At 42.4% G+C, this 23,495-nt stretch overlaps 1 protein-coding gene across 1 annotated transcript; it reads right to left on the minus strand.

The window, feature by feature from the left end:
* Positions 1–230: 230 nt before the first annotated feature.
* On the minus strand, positions 231–23,164 carry Dhrs9 (dehydrogenase/reductase 9). The gene is made up of 5 exons (XM_021635573.2): positions 22,977–23,164; positions 10,574–10,958; positions 9,165–9,423; positions 6,196–6,359; positions 231–2,828 (listed from the first exon to the last, which is right to left on the minus strand). The coding sequence occupies exons 2-5, from the start codon at positions 10,884–10,886 to the stop codon at positions 2,605–2,607; spliced, it is 960 nt and encodes a 319-aa protein (XP_021491248.1). The 5' UTR covers positions 10,887–10,958; positions 22,977–23,164; the 3' UTR covers positions 231–2,604.
* Between the last annotated feature and the right edge of the window lie 331 nt (positions 23,165–23,495).

Here is a 23,495-nt window from a genome sequence, read left to right on the forward strand (position 1 = left end):
TACTTATAAGTGGGTATATATTATATGTGTCTTTCTGGGGTCTAGATTACCTCACTCAGGATTTTCTTTTCCAGATCCATCCATGTTTGATCTTAAAAGCTAAAATATTTTAACTCTTGGCCTTCAGTGAGGAGAGGCAATTAGCAAAAAGTAATCACAAACAAATTCCTCAAGCTAGTAACAATAAGTAAACAAAATCGACAACAACAAAGAAGAAAAGAGAAAATGGGAAAGGAAATTCAGAAACGTAGTTTATATCTTCCAAGATCTGAAACATTGTGTAAAAATGCTGGTATTATTTTATCATAAGTGAGTAGAAATAAAAGTAGAATTTACAGAAATAAAAATGACAATATCTTTACACGTTTTTCAAAATTACTCATCACTCGTACTTACGACCATTACTGAGTAGGCAAGACTGATGTCTGACTTAAAGATTATTTTGCTTTTGTACAACCAGAATCAGTGTTTAGGAAGATTCTGCAAGCCTTGGATTCGTTATCATATAGCAGTGTTCTGAGCATGGGCTCTGGAATGAGGCTGCCTGGGTGAATCCTGGCCCAAGATCACTAGTACTCTAAATGACAGAAAATTACCCGCTTGGCTGTGATTTCATTTTCCCATGTCTAAAAAGCACAGCTGAGATGTGGTGAGGGTTGGATGAAACTGTTCATGTAACACACAGCAACTGTTCTCAGACCCGACATGCATAGAGCATCCACTAAGCCACCAGCTGGGCCTTCCCTATTACCCCAGTGGGAAAGCTCTCTTTTGCATTGTCTGCCTCATAGGCCAGGTCCCACCATTTTGGTTCACATATACTCAAGTGATGGCTGACACAGAGGAGGAAAACCAAGCTGAAGACTGAGAGTAAACTTCTTGCCATGTTTGACTAGATAGCTGTTGTCCATCATTTTGGCTGTATATCCATAGTGGGATCCTTTCTGTGTCCAACTTCTCTAGCAGAGGAATTGGGTAGAGCAGAAAATGACAGAAGGTTGTGTTGTCCTTGATTGAGCTAGTGCAGGCTAGAGCATATTTCCAGGCACCGAGTAGGATCTGGACCTTTCTCAGGTAGGTATCCCAGACAGAAGAGCTTGAACATTGTCAAACTACAGATCGTAGCAGTGCTCTGCCTTGTGCAATGCTTAGTGAATTAAGATGGAAACTATAAACATTTTCCCTTTAATAAATAAATCCCAGACTGCAGTGTGGTGTAGCTCAGTGGTACAGTATGATGGAGTCATGCATGAGATTGTGGAGTTGAGCCCAGTTACAAAAAGAAGGAGGAAGGAACCACAGAGTTAAGGAAAAGTATAGCTTTAAGAATTGTCTTGTTTGCCATGCAAGAATTCAGGAGACAGTCACTTGGATGAAAATTTATATAAATTACTTAGATAGCAGAGTTTTCCTTTTTGAGAATGTTTAGCTATTTCCTTGATATCAGTAAATGAGTCTGTGATGTCTTATGACCCCTGAGAACTATCAAACATTTTTTTTTCTTAGAAGCTTCCTGGGAATGTTTCCCATTATATACTAGGCTGAGCTAGCCCATAGATGTCTTAGGGTTTTGGGAGATATTTTACGTTGAGCCTGAACGGTTTACACAGGCCCCACTTTCAGCCACAGAAATTAGTCCTTGACACTCGGTTTGTCTGGTGACCCCTGGCTTGTTATGGCAGCAGCTCCTTCACAGGATCTCTGGACCAGCAGGTGATGAGGAACTGCTGTGGTCCACCGAGCCATTTCTTAGGTTAGGCTGATGGCAGGAATAGAGCTGAGAAGGAAGTACTCAAAAGCTTAACAGAAGTGCAGCTGGTGGGAAGACAAATGAAGACATTGCCTTCGGATTCTGCACACCTGAGCAGCCTTGGGACTCAAAGGGTAGCAAGCCACAGGGTCTGGAGCCATGAAACGGAGCCAAGAACCTGGCCCTCGAAATGAGGAGCAGCTGTAGCCAACAGAACTGGTGTGCTTCTGCTGTGGTGTGGCACTAGATGAAGCCAGAGGTGACATTCCTCTGGGGCTAGGACCAGATGCGGTGACTTTACAGTAGCGACGGTAGTGTGTCTTCTGTGTCCCTCTGGAGTGTGAGGCTTGTGTTGGGGGTCTCCCTGCCTTTCATTCCTGGTCTTTTTCTGCCCTCCTGTTTGCATTCCTCACTCCTTGCTGCCTCTCAGTTCATGCCAGTGCTCTGCGGAACAGCAAGTTTTTATCACTTTCTTGTTCCTACCAAAGCTTATCGGAACCTAGTGAGCTCCTGAGTCTTCTCAGTGAGGTAACAGAGCCATCAGAGCCACTTATGAAAGACCTTCTTATCACTTAATGTTTTGATAAGAGACAATGCCTAATGTTCTGAATTCCTGATCCAGCCAGGGGTAGGTAGCAGCACACATCTTTTCTCTTTTACCTTACCAATCAGGCAAGGCTTCAGTATCAGGCAAGACTGGCTTACGTAATAGGCCTTCTCTGTTCCCTCTTTTGGAAACAGAAACACTGTTTAACTGAGTCCAAGTTGGTTCTGGTAAAGAACAAGATTGAGATGATAAAGTCTCTGAAATCAGCCAACCTCAAGGTTGGGGCAGGGATTTTCGGTCAGTTGAGTCACACGGCTTTGGGATTTGCCAGCTCTACTTTCTGTTTCAGCAACAGGAAGTCTTGTAGAGCTGCTGGCATGTGAGACAGAGGTATCCAAAATGTCTTGGCATCCTTTCCAGCAGTATATCGAGTTTTGGGGAAGACACTTGTTAGGGCATGGTCCATGCACTCTACCACCAGAGAGAGGTCCAAGTTCACAAAGGATGTACTGTGTTTCAGTTTATGTAGACCTATAAAAAGAGACAAAATTACGCATTACTCTTTGGGCAGAAAAGGAGAAGCAGAATGGGAGACTAAGGTGTAAACAGGAGGACACATGACAAGCACTTTATTTTGAATTTGCCATTATCATTGAGGCTCACCGGAAAGGTTTTCCATTCTCCAGAAAATGATGCTGCAATGCCTTCTTTAGGCCATTGATGAGGCCAGTTGGCCTCATCTCAAACTTGGGTGGGTATCAGAATCTCCCACAGCACCTACTAAAAGACTTCTGGGTTCTATGTACAGAATTCCTGAGCCTGTAGGTATGATGTGAAGTCTTAGCATTTTTATTTATCACAAGTTTTCAAGTGATGCCACTGGTCTGAGGATTTTGAGGACTGTTTCTTTAAAGGCAGTAGGGAAAGGATATTGTATAGAGCCCATGAGTGCCTTGCTTCCAGGAAGTCATGAGTTTGGTTCCTAATCTACCCTGGAGAGTACTGCATTATAGGAAATATGACTATGTATGTTTTCTCGTGTGGAAGTGTGCATGCATGCCTCACATCTCTATGATTTTGTCCTGAATCAGAAGTTAAATATCTCCCAGTTGTTGGGTAAGTGAAGTGTTTGAGTCACAACCTAAGATCCCATCAGAGAGGCAAATTTCACATGGGATTAGAAAGAATGTGAAGCCCTGGATTCTTTAATAATAATAATAAAAAAATGTTGGAAAAACTAGCCATCCACAGGCAGGAGAATGAAATTGGAACCTTATCTCATCCTGAATATAAAAGTCAACTCAGAACAGATCAAAGACTTGAAAGTAGAACCTGACACTATATTCCTGGTTGTGAGCCTAGCCTTTAATGGCTGAGCCGTCTCTCCAGCCTGAACCTAACACTATAAAACACAGTGTAAAAGCTTTATGAAATTGGACCAAGCAATAAATTTTGAAGATGATCCATACAGCATAGACCACAAAAGCCAGAATAGATGGATAGGACTGCATCAGACTAACAATCTCCTGCACATCAAAGGAAGCAGTTAAAAGAGCAAAGAGACAACCTATAGAGCAGAAAAAATTATTTGCCTTCCATACGTTGGTAAGGGGTTAATATCCACAAAGAAATATAAAGGGAGCATCAACAACTTGATAGAAGAATGAACAATCTGATTTCTAAGACACAGAGAGGACCCAGACAGATTTTTCTCAAGGGGCCATGAACAGGGCCAGTGAGTGTGTATGTGGGTGTGTTAGTCATAGTGAATAAACAGTGCTCTAATTTAACCACTGCACAATATAACACTGGACCATTAGAGTAGTGATGAGACAAAGGATAAGAAGTGTTGACTGGGATGCTGAGGAAAGAGACCGTGTGCAGGCAGTTGCCGAAAACATAAACCAAAACGGCAACTATAGAAAATGGTATGAGGCTTCCTTGAAAAATGCAAAGTAGAACTACCATCTGATAGTGCTTTCAAACATGCCTGAGCCGCGTCTTCTCAGGCAAAAATCTGCCATGTTAGATCTCAGGCTCCTAATTGTTTAAGGAACCTAATAAGCAATAGTGGTATTTGTTACGTAGCCACAGGCTGTCCAAAGAACGTAGTAAGTGCTAATGACTAGATTAAGTTATTGTTCAGCCTGGAAAATGAAGAAAGGCGACCTTAAATTTATGGCCTGCTTTGGGACTGTAAGTCTGGCTCATCCCTAAATTCTGACTTGGAAATGTTTATTTAATATTTAATATGATAAGTCACTATGAAACTGGAATCAGTGCTCATGAAAATTTTGAATGTCCTCATCACAAAGAAATGGTGAGTGTTTGAAGCAATCAATATGCCAGCCGCTTTGATTTGTTTGCTACAGTCAGTGTTCACATCACGCTATGTGTCATAAATATGCACAATTGTTACGTGCCAAAACAGAAAAAAAAATTTGGATGGAATTTTGTAATATAGTCATAGGTGCTATCACCATCAACTTCATTATCTAATATGGAAATCTCTTTTACATGAAGGACTTTTGTCACTGAAGTAATAAGTCTAACAGGGTTAAGGTCAGTCTTTTACCCTTGACCTACACAAAACCTTTAGGGTCAGAAATAAGCTTCTAATGGTGATGACTCTATGCTTACAGCGAGACACTCATTGGAAAGTTTGTCCATCAGGCATTTTAGTTAAAATCCTCAGGAGCCCTTCGCTTGTGCATGCTTCGTATTGAGGTGGTGGTGGTGGTTGAGAATCTCTATCATTTTGAAAACCTCCACAAGTGTTTCTGATATGAGTCTTGGGTCTCAATCCTAACTGCTGATCTTGGACCTTATCATAGTTCACCTCTGAAGGCAAGGGCTGGGTGTTTGAGTAACATCAAGTAAACATTGCAGGTTCGAAAAGCTGTAGGTGGGAGGGAAGTCCCTTGACAGGAACTTTGACCCAAGTGTTGACGGCATTGCTTCTTCAGAGTGCCCAAGAATGCACGTCACGGCTGTGCTGGGTTCACGGCTGTCTGTACGGTTTCATGTCTCTGTTTCTGTAAAATGTTGGAGATAATAGCAGCTGCTCCCTAGAGCTTGGGGACTGTACATGACAGCGGGTGTGTGAGGCACCCAGAACAACGAAAGGCACGCTGTACATGTTCTCGGAATTAGTCATCTCTGCGTAATCTTTAGTGTTATTCTCTCCCCTTGACTCAGTCTTCTGACTCATTTTACCTCTTCTTCCACTTCCCTTTCCATGCGTTCCTGCCCCTGGTAGTTTTCTCCACCCAAACAATCCTTTCCTGCATTTTAAAGCCTTATCAAACCTGTATGGGCTGGGCCCCTTGCCTGCTCTGTGTTCCCCAGGCAATCAGAGACGCACGACATCACTTCGGGGCTCTCCCGGCTGCCCTAAAGATCTGTTTGCTTGATGCTGAATAGTCTCATTGTTTCACAGTCTTACGTGGTTACTCTTTCGTTGTCAGCTATAGTAAAGTACAAGGGTCACGGTCTGAGTTGTCCCCATCATTTGTCGCCTCCACTGATCCTTGAGCAATGCTGAATGCATGACTTGTGTTTACTAATAAGGTGAAGTGAATATAGAGCCTCCAGCTGGTGGCTTCAGACCCTGGCATGACCATGCTGGCCACCCTGGAAAGGGCATTTTACCCTGCAAGGCCTCTGTTCACTGCTCTGTTTACAATCTTTTGAGGTACAAATGACACAATTCAGAAATGCTTGGCATCAAACTTGGTGTGTGTTAGTTTCTTAGTAAGCGCTCACAATCACTCGGAGAAACCAGAGGTGGCTATGGATTTAGTCCCTATATAAAAGATTCCCTTCATGCCGACCAGGCCAGTGAATCCCAGAACACACTGCATCCTCCCCCCCCCCCCCCCCCCCGCACCCAACTCACTTTTTTCAATGTAGCCTTCTCCGTATTGTTCTTTGATGTCTGGAGACAGATGTTTCCAAATAGCACGCTTTTTTTCAGTTGTCTTTATTGGATCTGCCAGTTCTGTCTTGAACAGCCCTGGTTCAATGCATGAGACGTGCACGCCAAAAGCTTTCATGTCCCTCCTGTGAGAACAATTGGAGGATACTTTTATATTAAAAATCACGCTTTCATTGAGCTGTGGGTCCAGTCTAGGGCTTCGTTTGTGCTAGACAAGCATTCTGAAGTCTCCTCCTCAGTCTTTCACATTTCTATTACTATTTTTGTTTCACTCAAATTTATTTACTACTCTTTAACTAGTTTCTCATAAATCTTTTCAGAGAATCACAGAGTGGCCACACTGGCAACAAACACGTTGCTCTACTCTGCTGCTTTGAAGATGAAGAAACTGGAGTTCAAGGTGGTCGAGTGAGGCTGAATGGTAGAACAGGAAATGGCTGCAGGAGGACCAACCCTTTGAATAGCCCCGCACTCATTCAGTGTTTGTCTCCTTAAGCCACATTCTTCTTGTTAAAGTAATGAGCATTTGGGTTACGGCCATTTCTTCTCCATGTTCAGAGAACCCGGCGGTGAAGTGGATGGTGACTGGCTGGGTGACCAAGTCCACCTTGAGTGTTGGAATGTGGAATGGTAGCATGACTGGGGATGCTAAAGGGCCTAGCATCACGATCCCTGGTGGGTCACCCTGACCCCTGAGGTGTTGAGCAAGTTTCCCTTCACATCACTACAGACAACCTCAAGTCCACATATTTACTGAGCCGCAGGTCTGAGATGTTGGTGCTTCCTTTCTGCCAACCAACCAAACAAGGTATTGCACAGCAGCTCACGAATAATCGTTTCCTAAATTTAAGGTAGAGTTCTACTCGGAATGTATTAAGAGGAAATTTCTCATTCTATCTTAACCATACTGAGGCTTGAAGCCAGAACGTTGGAGTGCTGGGTGAGAACTCTGCCACTAAGCTACACCCTGGTCCTCACTAAATGGTATTTTTAAAATAAGCTCTAGTTGTAATCTTAAAATGTAGTTCGATTATTTTTAGATTTTGCTTTCTAGCAACAACACTATTACACAATTTGAAATATATTTTAGTGACAATCTAAATTAGCTTGACCCTGAGAGATTTTGAAAGGAATATTACATCAAAATCTTAAATGTTATTTTTCAACCTAATTGTATTTTATTCATCTGTTAACTGATGTCTGTTGGGTGTGAGAGAGAGCAGTTTCAAGGAGGTATCTGAGAAGACCTCTTTCCTTATGTGCTAGCAAAAATGGCATAGGGACAGGAGACAGGAGGCAGCTAAGATTATGAGGGAAGCATAAAACCAATACACGTGCTGAGCTAATACAGCTTTAGAGCCCCAATCCTTTCTCTGTTGGACTGCTGTCCCTCATTCCTTTTCTCTATACATAGACATTTTGCAAAAGCCACTGGGCTAGGTTGAATGCATAATTCCATGTCAAATACAAGTTCTGCTGTCCAGAAAGACACAAACACTTTCTGTGAATTCCTTTCAGACAGCTGCCCAGTGGATTCTGCAAAACTCCGGTCGAAATATCTTTTCAACTACTAGCATTTCATTGTGATACCGCTGCTTGGAAAATGGAAGGGAAGGTCAGCTGACGCTGAGGGAGATGTCAGGACAGCGCTACTGCAAGTGTGATGATCCCCGAGCCTTTGGCAGCATCTGCTCACTCTGTAGAAAAGCAGGCTCTCGGGTCACATCCTACAGCCACGCCCATTCAAATATGCATCTTCATCAAGTCCAACCCGCTATTCAACATCACCTTAACATTTTGGAAGGATTCTGTTGTGCTTATTTCTTAGGAGACTACAACTTGGCAATTAGATCACATGGTAGAATGGAGTTATCTATCAGCCTTTATTAACCTTAGTGTGATCATCTGTCCTTTTTATTGGTAGGCTGCTTCTAGGTCTGTGGTACGGATGTCAACTCCAACATAGGCCTTTAGTAAATAGTAACTGAATAAATAAGTGGGCGGATTAAAGGCAAGCCAATGTCAACCGTGTTTTTTTCTCTTGCTTGTCTCGGCATGACTCTACCTTCATAACTTCCTTTTACTCCTGCAGTCTTTTCTGCTTGCACTCTATCCCAGAAGGCTCTCCTGCATTAAGTGTATCCCAGTATCTGGCGGGCACAGTCTATTAGAATCAGGAGCAGGAGTACAGGAAGTGGGACTAGACATTCCTCATGTGGTGTCAACACTGGTTCTTCCATGCTCTAGTTGGAGCTGTCGGCCTCTGCGTCTCCGGGGTCTAGAAACTTCCCTGCCTCTTCATCCCTTGGTGCTTGGATAGCAATGCCCTTTGCTGGTAGTCCTTGTTCTCATCCTTTGGGATTTCTCTCCATACCTCCCACATATTAGAAAATGGCCCTTGAAGTAAACTCTAGTCTCTTAATACAATTTTAATGTTTTGCCATTTCTTTTCAGAACCTTGACTGAAAAAGCACTTATGGGCTTTGAGTCACAAATTCTGGTTCCAGATGAGATGAATCAACCATTCCCTCACTGCCTCCCTTAATGGCTACAACTGCCAAACCCAGCTGGCGTGTGTGGGGCAGCCATTGAGACCTGATGCTTTTCTGCTGGAGGCTTAAATTAATCGGCACTGTTCTGTTAGCAACTGCTGGGAATAACCATAGAGAGCCAACCCTATCTGATGAGTCTATTCATCACATTGACCTGGCGACTGTAAATTCACCCTGCGGTAGGTATCATATGCCAACACAAAAGCAAAATAGAGTTAGAGTCAACATAGACTTGGGTTCAAATCTCAGCTCTACCCCTTATCAGCGGTGTAACCCTGGGCAAGCGGGAATATTTAAAAGTGCTAAAAAGCGTACCTCCTACATACTAAGTATCTGTGTTAGCAGCCATTATCCTCTAAGTCAGTTACTTCAGCTTACCTTAAGCTGTCATTGAAACCTTCCACTGCGTATTTGGATGGCGTATAGCCCCCTCCACCGAAAGCAAGCCGGCCTCCAACGCTGGAGACGTTAATAACACGCCCTCGAGCTTTTTTGAGCAGTGGAAGCATATTCAGTGTCACGTTGATGAGTCCAAACAGGTTCACTTCAATGGGTTCTCTGTAGTCATCCACAGTCAGCCAGTCGGTGGGAGCCAGCACCCCAAGGACACCAGCATTATTGATCAGACCCCAGAGACCTGGAGCAGAGAGGGAGAGAAGGAGGCATGGCAGAAAATGCTGTTCCTATGGGCACCTCTGATGGAAATGCAGTTCTTTCTTTATACAGTGGGGCCATTTCCTCTTTGTAGTTATTCCTGCTTTGAAATGTTTTTGCATTTTGGGGAAGTGATAGCCCACAGAGTGGGAGGCTAAGTTGAAATTGTTGGTGTTTAGTTGCTGGAATTCAGTCTCACTGTTAGTCTATTCCTGGTTCCAAGTATCGTATTTTTTTTTTTTTTATGTTTTTTGAGGCAGACTTTCTGGTTTCTCAACTCAGATATAGAACAAATTGGTTCACTTTCCTGCCTTGCAAGATGGTGCAGCCAGAGTATATTTATAAAGTATTCTGAACGGGTAGAGAAGTGATATGCATTTACTTTATACTGAATTTTTCTAGAAAAATAAGTCATCCGCTTGGCTGTTTCTTGACTGGAAATACATAATGTTGCTAAAGGCGTTAGAATTCAGGTACCAAAGTTTGTCTGGAGGCTTTACTAACTCAGGGCGTTTGAGGTTCAGAATCTTAGTGCTAACGGCGTTATTGAAGCACAGGCGTTTGCTTTCTTTATGGACCCTGACTTCTTCTATCAGCGTATTTCAATATTCAAAGCAAAACATTCCCAGTCCAGCGTGCACCTATCTAACACAATCCGCAGCAGAGGGAACGTGTGATACTCAATAGACAACTTGTACTCCTGAAGGACCCTTATGCACACATCCCTAAGGCCTGCTCTGTAGACCACTAAAGTTGTATGAACTCTGGAACCCAGCTGGTGAGATGCAGGTCCCAGGTAATGAGGTGGTGATCCGGAGGCTGTTTCCATGTTCTTTGATAAACTTGAACCTCAACTCTCTTTGCTGTGATGTTGAAGAAGGTCAGAGAAAGTTAGGACCTTCGCGTCTGTTCTAGATTTGCCTGCTGGGACTCGAGGCAGTCTATCTGGGGTACAGCTCACATACACTGGAATTACTCAGAAGCTCTGCAGAGCAATAAACGTGCTGCCGGGACTTAGAAGACATTTTCTTGAGAAGCCATTTAAGATGTGAACACATGTGAACACGTGTTATACTGCTTTAGTCAATTCCCGGTCTCCCAACCTCCCTACCCCCACATCTCTCATCTCTTACCTTTTTCTCCCACATGGATCTTCACCCACTGGGCAGTCTTCTTGACATTCTCTGGGTCGGTGACATCCAGCAGCACCGTGTGAAGCCTCTCCGAGGTTTTCGCCTTCAGAGCAGTTGCTCCTGCCTCAGTCAGGCAGGCAGCGATGACGCGGAAGCCTTTCTTATCAAAAGTTCTGGCTGCTAAGTTTCCAAAGCCTGTGTCACAGCCAGTGATGAAAATGTACTTGTCGGCGATGTCTGCTATTTTCAGTTGCCCTTTGTACTTCCACAGAAAAGCACAGAGGAGTAGGAGGGCCAGCACCCACAACAACATCTTCTTCTTCCTGCACGCCGCAGGGACACTTCCTTCGTGCAGAGAACAAGATGATGTCCCGGATGCTCAAAACTAGAAAGAAAAGTAGAATCAGAAAAATCGCATGTTGAGGGGTGTGAGCTAGTTAAAGGAATTCCAGTAGACAAACAGCTCTTAAAATGAATTGCTTGTCGGAACGACAAGTCATTGAAATCACACACTGCTTCTTGAAGGCAATGCCCAAACTGACCAAGCAGAATTCAGAAAAATACACGTGGAAAGGAGCAGAGTGGAGGCCACCGGGTGAAAGGAGCCACCAGAGTCACGTAGTGACATCAACGTGATCCTTCCGAGAGACAGAGTCTCACGGTAAAATGTTACATCCTATCAGTGACATTTGAGAGCAAAACAGCATCAAAAATCTAGAGCGGTGGTTCTCAAGCCCCCTAGTGCTGCGCCCCTTTAACGCAGTTCCTCAGGTTGTGGCGACCCCTCCCCCCAGTCAAACATTTCCTTTTGTTGCTACTTCAGATCTGTAATTTTGCTACCGTCATAAGCTGTATTATAAATATCCGTGATTTCTGATGGTCTCAGGCAACCCCTGTGATAGAGTCATTCAATCCCAAAGGGGTCACAGCCCACAAGCTGGAAGCCACTGTCCTAGAGGAGATCAGTCTCCTGGCCCTGCCAGACTCCTGGTTATTTTCAGAATCCAGGAGAGGAGAGCATTAGTGCTGTCGTCACTAAGAAAACATTCCCAATATGGTTTCTATTTTCTTATTGTAAATGAGTTAGAGCTACCCTTGCTGCTCTCTTCAGGCATGAATGAAGTGAAATGTCCCAGGAAGTTTAGGAGGAGGGGAGATAAACGTCCAATATCTCAAATCTTTAAATTCTGTCTTCAACACTAATCTCTTGCGAGAAAAAAAAAAAAGTCACATATAAACAGGATAAAATGAAGTAAATTTGTACTGAAGTTGAGGCTTTGACCACACCACCTACAAGGGAGACACAACTGGAATATTAATTTTTCTGGGAGTAGGGGATAGGCCGGGACCTCACATAAGCAGGAGGAGGGCTTCCTGTACTCGTCCTCAGGGACCTGCCCCTGTGTCCTCTCAGCATGCCACGCTTGCTGTGGGCATTGGCATCTGTAAATGGCACTCCACCCAGTCGGAGGAAGTCAACAAGAGTCAGAGGGCAGGCTGCTGTCCTTAGGCTGCCTTAGGTCAGGGAGGCTCAGCCCTTCCAACTTCTGGCGAGGGGAAGCAGGTGGAGAAGAAGTCAGCTCCCTCTCCACACAGGAACAGTGCATGTGCTCATGAGTCAGTGGAGGAAAGGGGGGCCAGAGAGAGCATCACCTTTGCAAAGAGCCCTCTTTCTTTCCCACAGCCTTGAAGCCTAGAGTGTTCCCTGCCATATCCACACAGTACAGTTCCTTTTCTTTTTTAAAGATTTTTTTTTTTTATTTTTAAAAGTTATGTATAGGTGTGTATGTAGGTGTGTGTGCACGCATGCAGGAGTGCTGGAGTGAAGGTGCCTTCAGAGGCCAGGAGCGATCATAGGATCCTCTGAAGCTGCAGTTATAGGCGGTTGCCAGCAGCCTAATGTGGGTGCTGGAAACAGAACTCAGGTCCTCTGCAAGAGCAATACATGCTCTTAACAGCTGAGCCATCTCTCCAGCCTCCAGAATCTTTGTCCTCGAGGCATTCTCTTGTAGAATCCCACAGGCCTGGAACACTTCACAGAAGAAAGCCAATGGGCAGCGACTGAGGTGCAGACATGTGGATGGTCCCAGAATCATGCCAATTCATGGATACTAAGACATTTTTTTCTTTTCTTTTTTGTCTTTAACCCCCCTCTTAAAGTAATGTTTATTAAATTTGACCCAGTGTTTTGTTAAATAGATATGTCTATAAACAAAGGCATGGATAGTATTTCAAATACGTCCACATACTTAATTTCTGCAACAGTGAAAGCAACAGTATACTTAAGATAAAAATAATTCAATGTATCTTTATTTTTTAAGGAAAAATGAGTCCTGTTTTTATCTCTTTTTTTCCTAAAAGACTTATAAAAATAAATAAAAAATCCAATAATAGATATTAAACCAGTGAAAATATGAAAATGCAGGAAGCATGAGGATGCAGCTGACTTATGGTACAGTTATAGGTATATTTGAAAACAGGTTTCTAAATTACTTAGTAATTTGGTTTAGCTTCCCCAAACCTTTTTTTGTGTAGAAATTGATTTGTGGCGTATAAATGTCCATGTAGCAGGGCTTTTACTTCTCAAATACATAATAATTTAAAACGTGTAACTATGGGGACAAGCAGAAAAGCACTCATGAAATTACATATTTAGAACTTTTAATGACATTTCATATTTGTAAATCCAATTAGTTACAGCGCTTTGTTTAAGTCTGCCATTGATAGTTATTTAATACTGAAATGTCTAATTTCATCATAAATAAAATTTCTAAAGAAATTATCTGAAGAAAGGAAAACTGTGGATTTTAATGTCTCCACAACAGAGGACGCAACTTCTCCTGTCTTCAGCTTTGCCAGGGGCAGAATTGAGAGGAGCAAATTGTGAGACTGTTGCCTACCTTGGCAAAGGCTTCTCCACTGGAGATTTTCACATAGTCCCATTTGGTTTTCTCTCTAGCCTTGTGGAAAGCTTTTAGAAAAATGAAACAGATTCAAAGATATAAGGTGCTTTGCCAAGGTCGTTGCATCCTAGGGCACTATGCCTTCGTGCGAGAACTGGAAACCCTGAACTCTCTGGTGGCTGGGCTGAGCAGTGTCCAGGCTGAGCTATTAGTGTCAACACAGGTACTTTGCCAAGGCTGCTAAGAGGTGAGGCTAGAAGTTTTTGGACCAAAACAACCTCTGACATCCAACGCAGTTATTCCTTTCATCATCTTCCCTCATGCTCTCCTCTGTTCAAATAAAAGACTGGTAGGTCCCTAGGGGAACTGGGAGGTTGGAGGGACATGAGAAAAGAGGTGCTATTCCTGTGATGATGTGAGTTACCAGACACAAGAGGCTTGAATTAGGGTGGATGTCAGTGTAAGGCCTTCCAGCTTTCTATAGAGCTTGGAGATGGTCAAGGAAAGATCCATTAAGACAGGGAAGAGAATCTAGATATCTAGAGAATCTTTTCTAATCTGTTACTGAAACTTAACACGTCTTTCAGTTATGAAACTAGCAACACACTTCAGCACTATTTGTAGTATATGAGACTTTGTTATCAATTACAGCCACAGTGTTTTTATGTTATATTGTTCGTGTTATTTATTATAAAATATGGTGTGTTTCCCCTTCCTCTCTTTTTGCAGTTACAGGGTCCCATGATATAGCTCTGGATGCTGAAACTTGCTACACAGGCCAGGCTGGCCTTGAACTCACAAAGGCCCACCTTTGCCTCCCTAATGAGGAGAATTAAAGACATGATTATCATTCTTGCTACCATGGCACTATTAATGTGTTGATGAAAGACAACGCTTTAAATACCTTTGGTGAATCTCATCACGGCAGGCTTCCTTTAAAGGTCTACGTATTTTAATTCACGCATTGAAAAGTACTTACTCTTATAGACCATGGTTATGACAGTCATATAAATCAAATTTCCTAGAATAGTTTTTCCCCAAATACACATATTTCAGCAACAAGTAAAATTACTCGAAAATACATGTCCTCACCATAGTTAGACAACAGACAATCCTCAAACCTTAAATTACCTGACTGAGGAAATGAGTTAACTACATATGGCTGACAGATGTCAGGTTTTACAGTGTCAAAGAGAAGAGCTGCAAAAGGGAAGGGATGCGGGCATGGGCCCTGAGGAGCTGGATGAGAGAGAAGATACAGCATCAACTGATGGTTTTGAAGATGTGTAAGTAGATATGTCAATAAATAAACAGCTATCTACTTAGATCTACCCGATAAAGTATAAACCTAAGAACAATGAACAGACCAAGGCCCCAGAGCCCATTTTCTCAGTATTATAACCTTTGGAGAAGCTAAATGGAGGATTAAATTAGTCTGGGGAAATATAAAGAATCCTGGAGCATCCAATGCTACAAAGAAAGAAGGGTCTCAAAGAATGTTGGGCACCCATCAAAAACACGTGAGAGTCAATTGGAAGGGTCTTCGCTCACCCAGTATGACACAATTTGAACATAAAAGCAAGTAATGATCATAATGGATCCTTAAGTCATTGACTCTGATATGAACATAGTCATTTTGAACGTCAATGAGCAACTATACAGGGAAAAGGAAGTCATGGCAGTCTTGTTTCAGGCAAGAATTATCAACAGATGCTAGGACACTATGGATTCTCAAAGGATGTCCCCCCAAATGATTATTAACTAAAAAGCAAACAATAGTGATTTCACAGTGAGACATCTGAGAGGTCACTTTAACAAAGTGATCTAAGTTGGTATTCTTAGTCAGGAAGCAAGCCAGCATCATGTGCCTCTTAGTAGACACACCGGAAAGGACAGAGCAGCACCCTCTGCTCAAATCCTAGCTAATCAAATCCTAGCAAATCATGCACGGAGAAACAGCTTCCAGTTCTACAGAATGTGTGCCCCATGCTGTTCAAAAACACCAGTCATGAACAAACAACAACAACAACAACAAAAAAACCAAAGATGATAAAGAGACAAGACAAATAAATGAAAGCTGGTAAACATGTTTCCTTTTCTCAGAAATAACATTTTACATCACCTCGTGAAATTTGAAAGTAAAAAAGTCTGTACATTTGATGAATTTTACTTTAAAAATTATATTTTAAATTTTTATTTTATTTTATTTTATAATTTTAAATTATATTTTATTTAATTTTTTAATAATTTATATTGAAGTATTCAAAGGTTAAGGTGCATGATGTCTTCAACCTGCTTTCAAATTGTTCAGGCAGGGTGTGGGGGCACAGGTCTTTAATCCCAGTGCTCAGGAGGCAGATAAAGGCAGATCTCTGTGAGGTTAAAGCCAGCCTTGTTTACATAGTAAATTCTAGGCCATCTAGAGCTACAGAGTAAGACCTGGTCTCAAGAACAAAACAAAACAAACAAAAATCCAACACAAAACAAAAAGAAAGTTTAGAAAATAATATATATATATAAATAAACAAAAACTCATATGTCTATATAAAAAGAATGTGAATAAAAATACAGTAAAAATGCTAATGTTTGGAGACTCTAGATTGTATCATTCTTTTAACTTTTCTGTGTGAAATTCTACCCACAGATTCAACCAACTGCAGGTCTGAGTGGTTTCACAAACTGAATCTCCTCTGAGCACACACAGATGTTTCTGTTGATCTTCTCCCCTGAACAACAGTTTAACTATTTACACAGTGTTCACATTAGGTATTTCAAATGATCTGGAGGTGATTTGATGACTACACAAAGGCGCACGGGTCCTATGCAGGCACACTGAGAACCCACAGATTCGGAGGCCCATGTGCGAGAAGGCCCCAGAGTCAGGCTCCCCATAAGAATGACTGATGAATGACTACACTGAGGAACAACAAAATAAAAATCTGGGAGTGAAAAAAATGAAGCTCCTCCCTCTCCCCCTACAGATTTCTTTGAACTGCTTTGGGTTCTATGTATAAAACGTAATGCCTGGATTTGGGAGTCTCCTGGGATCCTGGGTTTCCCCCACTTCTGTCATCTGCAAAGTCTATCTTTACAACCTCTGGAGGAAACAAAAACTCAACCTAAGCAGCTCTCTCTCTGCCTCATCTTTTCCACTTCTTACATAGCCTCCTCCCTAAACAAACACGGTTTTCTCTGGTGAAGACACAGGGAGGAACTGTGTAGTCATTAAGAATGCAGTGTATTGTATTGTGTATTGTATTGTATTGTGTATTGTATTGTATTGTATTGTGTATTGTATTGTATTGTGTATTGTATTGTATTGTATTGTGTATTGTAGTGTATTGTATTGTGTATTGTATTGTATTGTGTATTGTATTGTATTGTATTGTATTGTGTATTGTATTGTATTGTATTGTGTATTGTATTGTATTGTATTGTGTATTGTATTGTATTGTATTGTGTATTGTATTGTATTGTGCAGTGTATTGTATATGCACCCTTCTGACTGATGGTCATCACAGAGGTTGGTGTCCCAGCCAGTTGCTTGAATCCTTCTAACCCTGTCCTTGAGGATCACTGATTTGTGAATCCTGTCCTTGTTATTGTCTATAAACGTTAGTTCTTTAGTCTCTGCATTTTGCATTTGTCTAGGTCATTGGACTAGGTCAGATACAAACCAACATGTACCTTTGACCTCTAGTAGTACTTTAGCCAAGAAACATCTGTGAACAACAGTCCTAGGTCAGGGATTTCATGGACCATGACCTGAATACAGAAAGGACTTGACAGTCAGTCAGTCAGCTCACCTGAGAAATAAATGAATAACCACCACTAACGGGATGGCCTCAACCATTCTTCCATGAACTCTGGTCGCTTAGCCGCAGTTCCCTGATGCCAGCGAGTTAGCAGGAGGGCACTGGCCTCAGTTGCTTTAGTTGTTTGTCGGCTATCTTCCAATTTATCTCACAACAAACTGTTTAATAAGAGTGCAGATCTCTTGGCTCCAGGCATTAGAGCAGTGTTCGGGAGTTCAGACCTCAGAGAACTCGGAGCAATTTACTCTTCTCTGAACCTTTCCCCCTGGTAGAACGGTGCTGGAATATTTTTGTCAGAGAGAACCTGGTGAACTAACGTGGCTTAGTGCCTGTTACACCGTCCCTGCCTGCAAGGGCTGCTCTGTCTGCTGCTTGGATGAAAGCATGGCCTTTCCAGTTGCCGTCCTTTTGATGCTTCGGGCTTCATCACTGATACTGTGACGTCTGGCTAGTGTATTACAGCATGCTTAGCAGCATCCTTGGCCTCTATTCAGTAGATGGTCAGTAACACTTCTGATGAAGACGCCTCCAGACATTGCTAAATGTCCCTTAGGAGACAAAATTGCTTGACCTTGAGAACTTCTGGTACGGAGACTCCTCTTTTGAGGGTCCAGAGTGTCACTGTACCCAGGACCACTATCTGGAAACCCAGTCATTACCATCTTAGTGATCTTTCCTTGATGAGCATTTATATTTTTTGTGGCTTTGACAGAGAGGCTTTGTTGCTTATAAGATTGCTCATATGCTATTTTGGCAAGCACTAACTTTTTCAATTTAAAAAAATATCTGCTTTTTTTTTTTTTTTTCTATTATGAGGCTAGAAGGTATCCAATAGACCAGGCTATAAATAATACCATCTGTAGATTTAGAAATGACCACATTAGCACTCACAGCATTTGTAAGGCTTTGATCCAGGCTGAGTCTTTTGAGTTGGGGCTATGACAGCCTGTACTTGATTGCAAACTGACCCTCTTGAATTCGGCAAATGTGCCTAGGGAATCCACGGTCTTCAGATTTCTGGTTTAAAAAAGGTCAGGTACAAACGTGAATAATATACGTGCTGTGGTTGACTGAATGCCACAGCATTTTGAATGGTCATGTAGCTGAATGTGGGATTTAAAAAGAAAGAAAGGAAAAAAGAGCACCCGTACGAGGTTTTTGAAAGGGCAATGACTAAAAATTATTTCAAAACTAAACATAATGGCTTGGCTCGGCGGGCCTTGTTCTTGCAGAGTGACTTCACTGCAGCCACAGTTCTGAGCACACAGCACACATGTTGCCTTGTGCATGCCGTGCCCGCCAACGCTTCCTAAAACGCCTTGGCTGGGATTCGAGACTGCCGAATGTGAAGATTTGCAGCGTTTTCAGTCATTGGAGGAGGCTTTCCTGCTCTTTAGACTGCAACAGTTTAATCGCAGAAGGCAAAGGCTTAGTATTTTCTTACGATCATTTCTTCCTCGGGTGAGTATCACATCGGTAAGTCTTTGGATTATATTGTGATAGAGCACTTGATTATAAAAGTTACTGTTTGAAGGGACAGAGAGACGGCTCAGTAGTTAAGAGCACTTGCTGCTCTTGTAGGGGACATAGCTTTGGTCCCCAGCACCCACACAGTGGCACTCCACTCCCTCATTATCTGGCACCTTCTGGCTTCCGAGGGTGTTCGTGTATGTACTCAGGGAAAACACTCGAAGATGTTAAAACAAAATAAGCAAACCTTTTAAAAAAATTACCATTTGAGTTGTTGACTTGAGTTTCATTAAAAAAAAAAAAATCATTAAATGAATCTGGACTTTGGATTAGGACAAAATTTTCAACAATTCCGAAATTGCCTTAAGCAAGTTTTTGCAATTTTGCACTACATATTTATTCCAAATGACACTTCCAGTACTAACAATCAAAAATCTTAATGCCAGTCTACTTTGAAACATGTTGAAGATGCCATGACCTGCAGTATCAAATATTTGCCTAATATTTAGTTCTTTTATTTAAATAACCCAGCACATTTTATTAATATATAAATTTGCTTTCACCTTCAATAATTGGTAAAATTATATGTACCCAAGAGAATTGTTTCCAAAATAAACTTCTTCCTGATTTGTCAGTAAATACTTGCTTTGTATACCCATTTTATAGATCTATATATTTGGGACTATATAAATCTGTCTTTTTGGGTGCAAAGGGACCAAAAGTTTAAGGCAATTGTCTGGACCCATAAATACTTATCTTAAACTTCATGACAAAATGATTTCCTTTTGTGCTGGGTGTGGTAACTCTTGTCTATAATCTCAGTACTCAGAGGGTGAAGCTAGGAGGGAGAGGTCAGCCTGGGCAACATAGTGAGATCTTATCTCAAATAAATAAATAAACCTCTATATAGAAGAAGGGAATTCAGAAATACAGGCTAATTGGTTCAAGGTGCAAGCTGTGATTCTGGGACAGACCCTTCTGATCCCACCCAGGCTGTCTGCATTCCTACTGGGTGCTGGCCCCTAGGCTGCGTGCCTACTTCTCTGCCACCTCAGGGCTGAGTGTGATGCTGGATCTTAGGCAGAACAGAGGGAAGAGAGGGGTGCTGACTTCCACTATGTCACCACATCAATTCTGAGGGTACTTGGGCTGATCTCTGAACTCTAGGACAAAGGACGACAATGACAAGGACCCTAGTGCAATGCTCCTACTTCCAATTTAGATAACGAATAAGTTCAGGGTCCCGACTCACAGATCTCATAATGTGTGTCTCACTTAATCATCCCGATATTTGGGGAGTTGGGTGGAATACCACAAATCAGGACATTTGTTAAAATGACGTTTAGAACTGACCTTTCCCCTTGGAACCTTAAACTGTGTAAGAGGAGAGAGCAGAGCTGTGGGGAGAAGAACACGCTGTCAGTCACCAGGAGAAATGAAAACATTTTTATCGGAAGTACAACAGAGATTCAGAAGGAAGCGTGAAAGGACGCTGATTAATGCCTGCGTTTGACAAGCAGAGTGTTAGAATAGGAACCACCTGTCAGCAGCTGTGAGAAAATGCTGTGCCCCGCAGCAGCCCCCACTTCTGCTTTCTGAGTTCTCTCCCCAGGTTTCTTAGCAAGAAACTTAAAAATAAACTCCTCTGATTTTGCCTCTATCTTCTGCCTTCCTCTACTGACAGAAAACGGTTGGCAGGGCAAAAACGGACACTAACGTTCAAAGTCCTTGTTAGACTGTGAAGCTCTTTCTAAGTGGTTCCGGATCAGCTCGTTTTGTGTTCACGTAACTCCACGGAAGCTTTTTCTTTCGGGAAGCACTGGGAGTTTATTAAACTGTTATTTACCTTCAGTTTGTTGGGGCCCCTGGCTCAACAACTGCGTTGTTGTTACCAAGATGAATCACATAGGAAGCATTTAATGATGGCTGTCTGAGCTATTTCCTGAGGTTTCTTATTGGATGCAAGTGTCCTTAAGAATGGCCACCCTGGAACACGTGTGCTTCTTATACCTAGATATTGCATATATGGGTCATTACTCAGAGATTATTTATTTATTTATTTATTTATTTTACTTTTTACTGAAATAAATTTCAAAAAAAATCTAGGTGGTCTTTCAGAGGTCTGCAGAACAGAACAGTAGAGCCTGATGATACAAATGAGTTCAGACTGCTAAGGAAGTAGCCTCGATTGAAGAGGAAGAGTAAAGTTGGGCACTTGAAAAACCTGAGATGAACTTAAAAAAAAAAAATGGAGCCAAGGATCCCTACACAAAATATGCTTGCAGTGAACAGCAATTGTTCCATTGAGAACGTGGTGAAAACCAGAGTGACCCTGATGAGGACGTAGCCGAGATGAGATGGTATTTGGCATCCTGGAATGGCGAGTTCTTTCTCCTAAGCAGAAGAAGCAAATCCTCCTTAGTTACATTTTCCAGAATCCCTGCAGGTGGGCGCAGCTCCGCACCCAGCATGTGCCAGGAAAAGTGCATGTGTGTCTTCCTCTGCGGCGTCAGGCCAGTGGCCACCCTGCCTCGCCAGACGTACAAACCCGCTCGTGTCTAAGGAAAACACTTACTTAAAGGAACTTACCAGAGCATCTTCGCTAATGAATATCAATCACCTCAAATCCTCTTAGGTTTATTGTTTTGCCTGTGTGGCTACTGACAGTAATAGCACATTAGGAATCACTGTTGAGACCACGGTTTCTTTAATTGTGGCCACAGGTAGTAACCGTTAGGTGGAGAAACTGTGTGTTGTATGTTATTAAAACTTAGGGTCACAAAACGTCAAAGGAAGTTCAGAATTGAGTATTTCTGTGCATCAATTCGGCGAGCACACTCAAATCCTCAGGAAACTTCTTTCTACCACAGTTAGCTTTACTCCAGAAGAAAGCGGTGGCGTTTTCTGTCCCCTGAGGACATGACATTTGTTGTAAGGGTCTTGCCTCTTGAAATGCATGAAGCAACACATTTTCTATGGGTTTAAACATTGAGATTTATTCTAAAAGTTGGGCACCATTTTCAAATTGGAAACACACAGTACAATGACCTAAGAGCTTTTCATTCTCACATCATGCCTCTTCTAGCCAAGGATATTTCAGACCATCCAATATGTGCCAAGTGACACTAAGGTAACTAAAACCCAGTCCCTAGCTTTGGGCTGGGAGTGTCATGAGGCTTTGCAGAGCTATTGCCCCTATCTGCTAAAAAATCAAGTGTATATGGGCTTGGTATATGAAACACCAAGTCACTTATCATAAAATGTGGAGTGACTATCTGAGCAGGGTTTTTTTTTTTCTTTCTTTCTTTTCTCTTTTTGACAACTCAGAACTGAAGGAACTAGTGTGCACCTTAGAAATAACTTTTTTGGAGGTTGGAGAGGTGGCTCAGTGGTTAAGAGCAATGGCTGCTCTTTCAGAGGACCCAAGTTCAACTCCCAGTACCCCATGACAGCTCACAGCTGTCTGTAACTCCTGTTCCAGAAGATCTGACTGCCTCGAACATGTAGGCAAAACATAAATGTACATAAAATAAAAACAAATAATTTTTAAACAGGGAAGTGTCCTTTCTTCATTGCCGACATTATTTTCTTTTCCAGTTAGCGTTCGTGTACATGTGGAAACTGACAATATTGGGTAAAGCAGATAGAGAAACAGCCCAGGCAGCCATTGGCAGTTGATTGTTCTACTCCTGAGACACTCTTAAGATGCCCACAACTTTTAAATGTCTGTGCTCACCAATTTCTCATTCCAAAGACTGTGTAACAGGAGTTAGAGACAGCTGTGAGCTGCTGCCATGTAGGTGCTGGGAATTGAACTTGGGTGTTCTGGAAGAGCAGCCATTGTTCTTAACCACCAAGCCATCTTTCCAGCCCCAAGAAAGAATATTTCTAAGTCCCAAGAGTCACAGAAGGTTTCAAATAGGGATGGAAAGACGAAGGAAGGAAGGGAGAAGGACAGAGAGAGTATTTAGTTGTGACTACAGGGTGCTACAAAGTCTTGTCCTGGGAGAGTTTCATTCAGGTTCTTGGGTCACACCAAAGTCATTTCTGTAAGAGATGGACTCTGCTGGCATCATTCTCATACTACATCAAAGAAAAACAGTTGACTACAGCTGAAAGACAACTTGATTCATTCTGGAAGTGCATGGAAAACCAAAGACAGTTTAGGCTGAGCCTGTAAGTGAAGGGAAAGAGGACCAGGCAGCCATCAGTTACCTCTCTGAAGATGACTGGCAATGCAGAAGCCGGAGGTGACTTGCTGTGCTGATTGTCACCCTGGTGCTGCGCCCAGGAGGAGGAAGTGCCGCTCTGATCAAGCTGATCCTCTCAAGGTGCCTGGGCTTCTGCGGAGCTCGGAGACCTGCATGTGCAGAGACTTCTCTGCTCGCTCTGTGAGTCACACCCATTGCAACACCAAATGGTGACTAAGTCTCTCCTCAGTGGATGGAGGGCGGGGGAGATTGTAGGTCATAGGTTTCCACAGGAATCGGCGGTGTCTTTTATAAACTAAATGCAGCTAGCTAGGGAAATAACTCACACTTTCTTGACCAAATCAGGCAACTTGAGAACATCTTGTAAACTGGCCGGTGCGTGGAATGCCTCATTTCACTTTTGAAGATCAACAGAGGAACTGTTAGGCTAGAAAGGTTTGGCAATAATTTGTGCGTTCCTAATTTGTGGCTTAAGGGTACAATAAAACATTTTGACAGGGTCTCTGGCAGTGAAAGCGGGAAA

The sequence above is a fragment of the Meriones unguiculatus genome, chromosome 8 (genome assembly GCF_030254825.1).
Source record: "Meriones unguiculatus strain TT.TT164.6M chromosome 8, Bangor_MerUng_6.1, whole genome shotgun sequence".
Lineage (NCBI taxonomy): Eukaryota > Metazoa > Chordata > Mammalia > Rodentia > Muridae > Meriones > Meriones unguiculatus.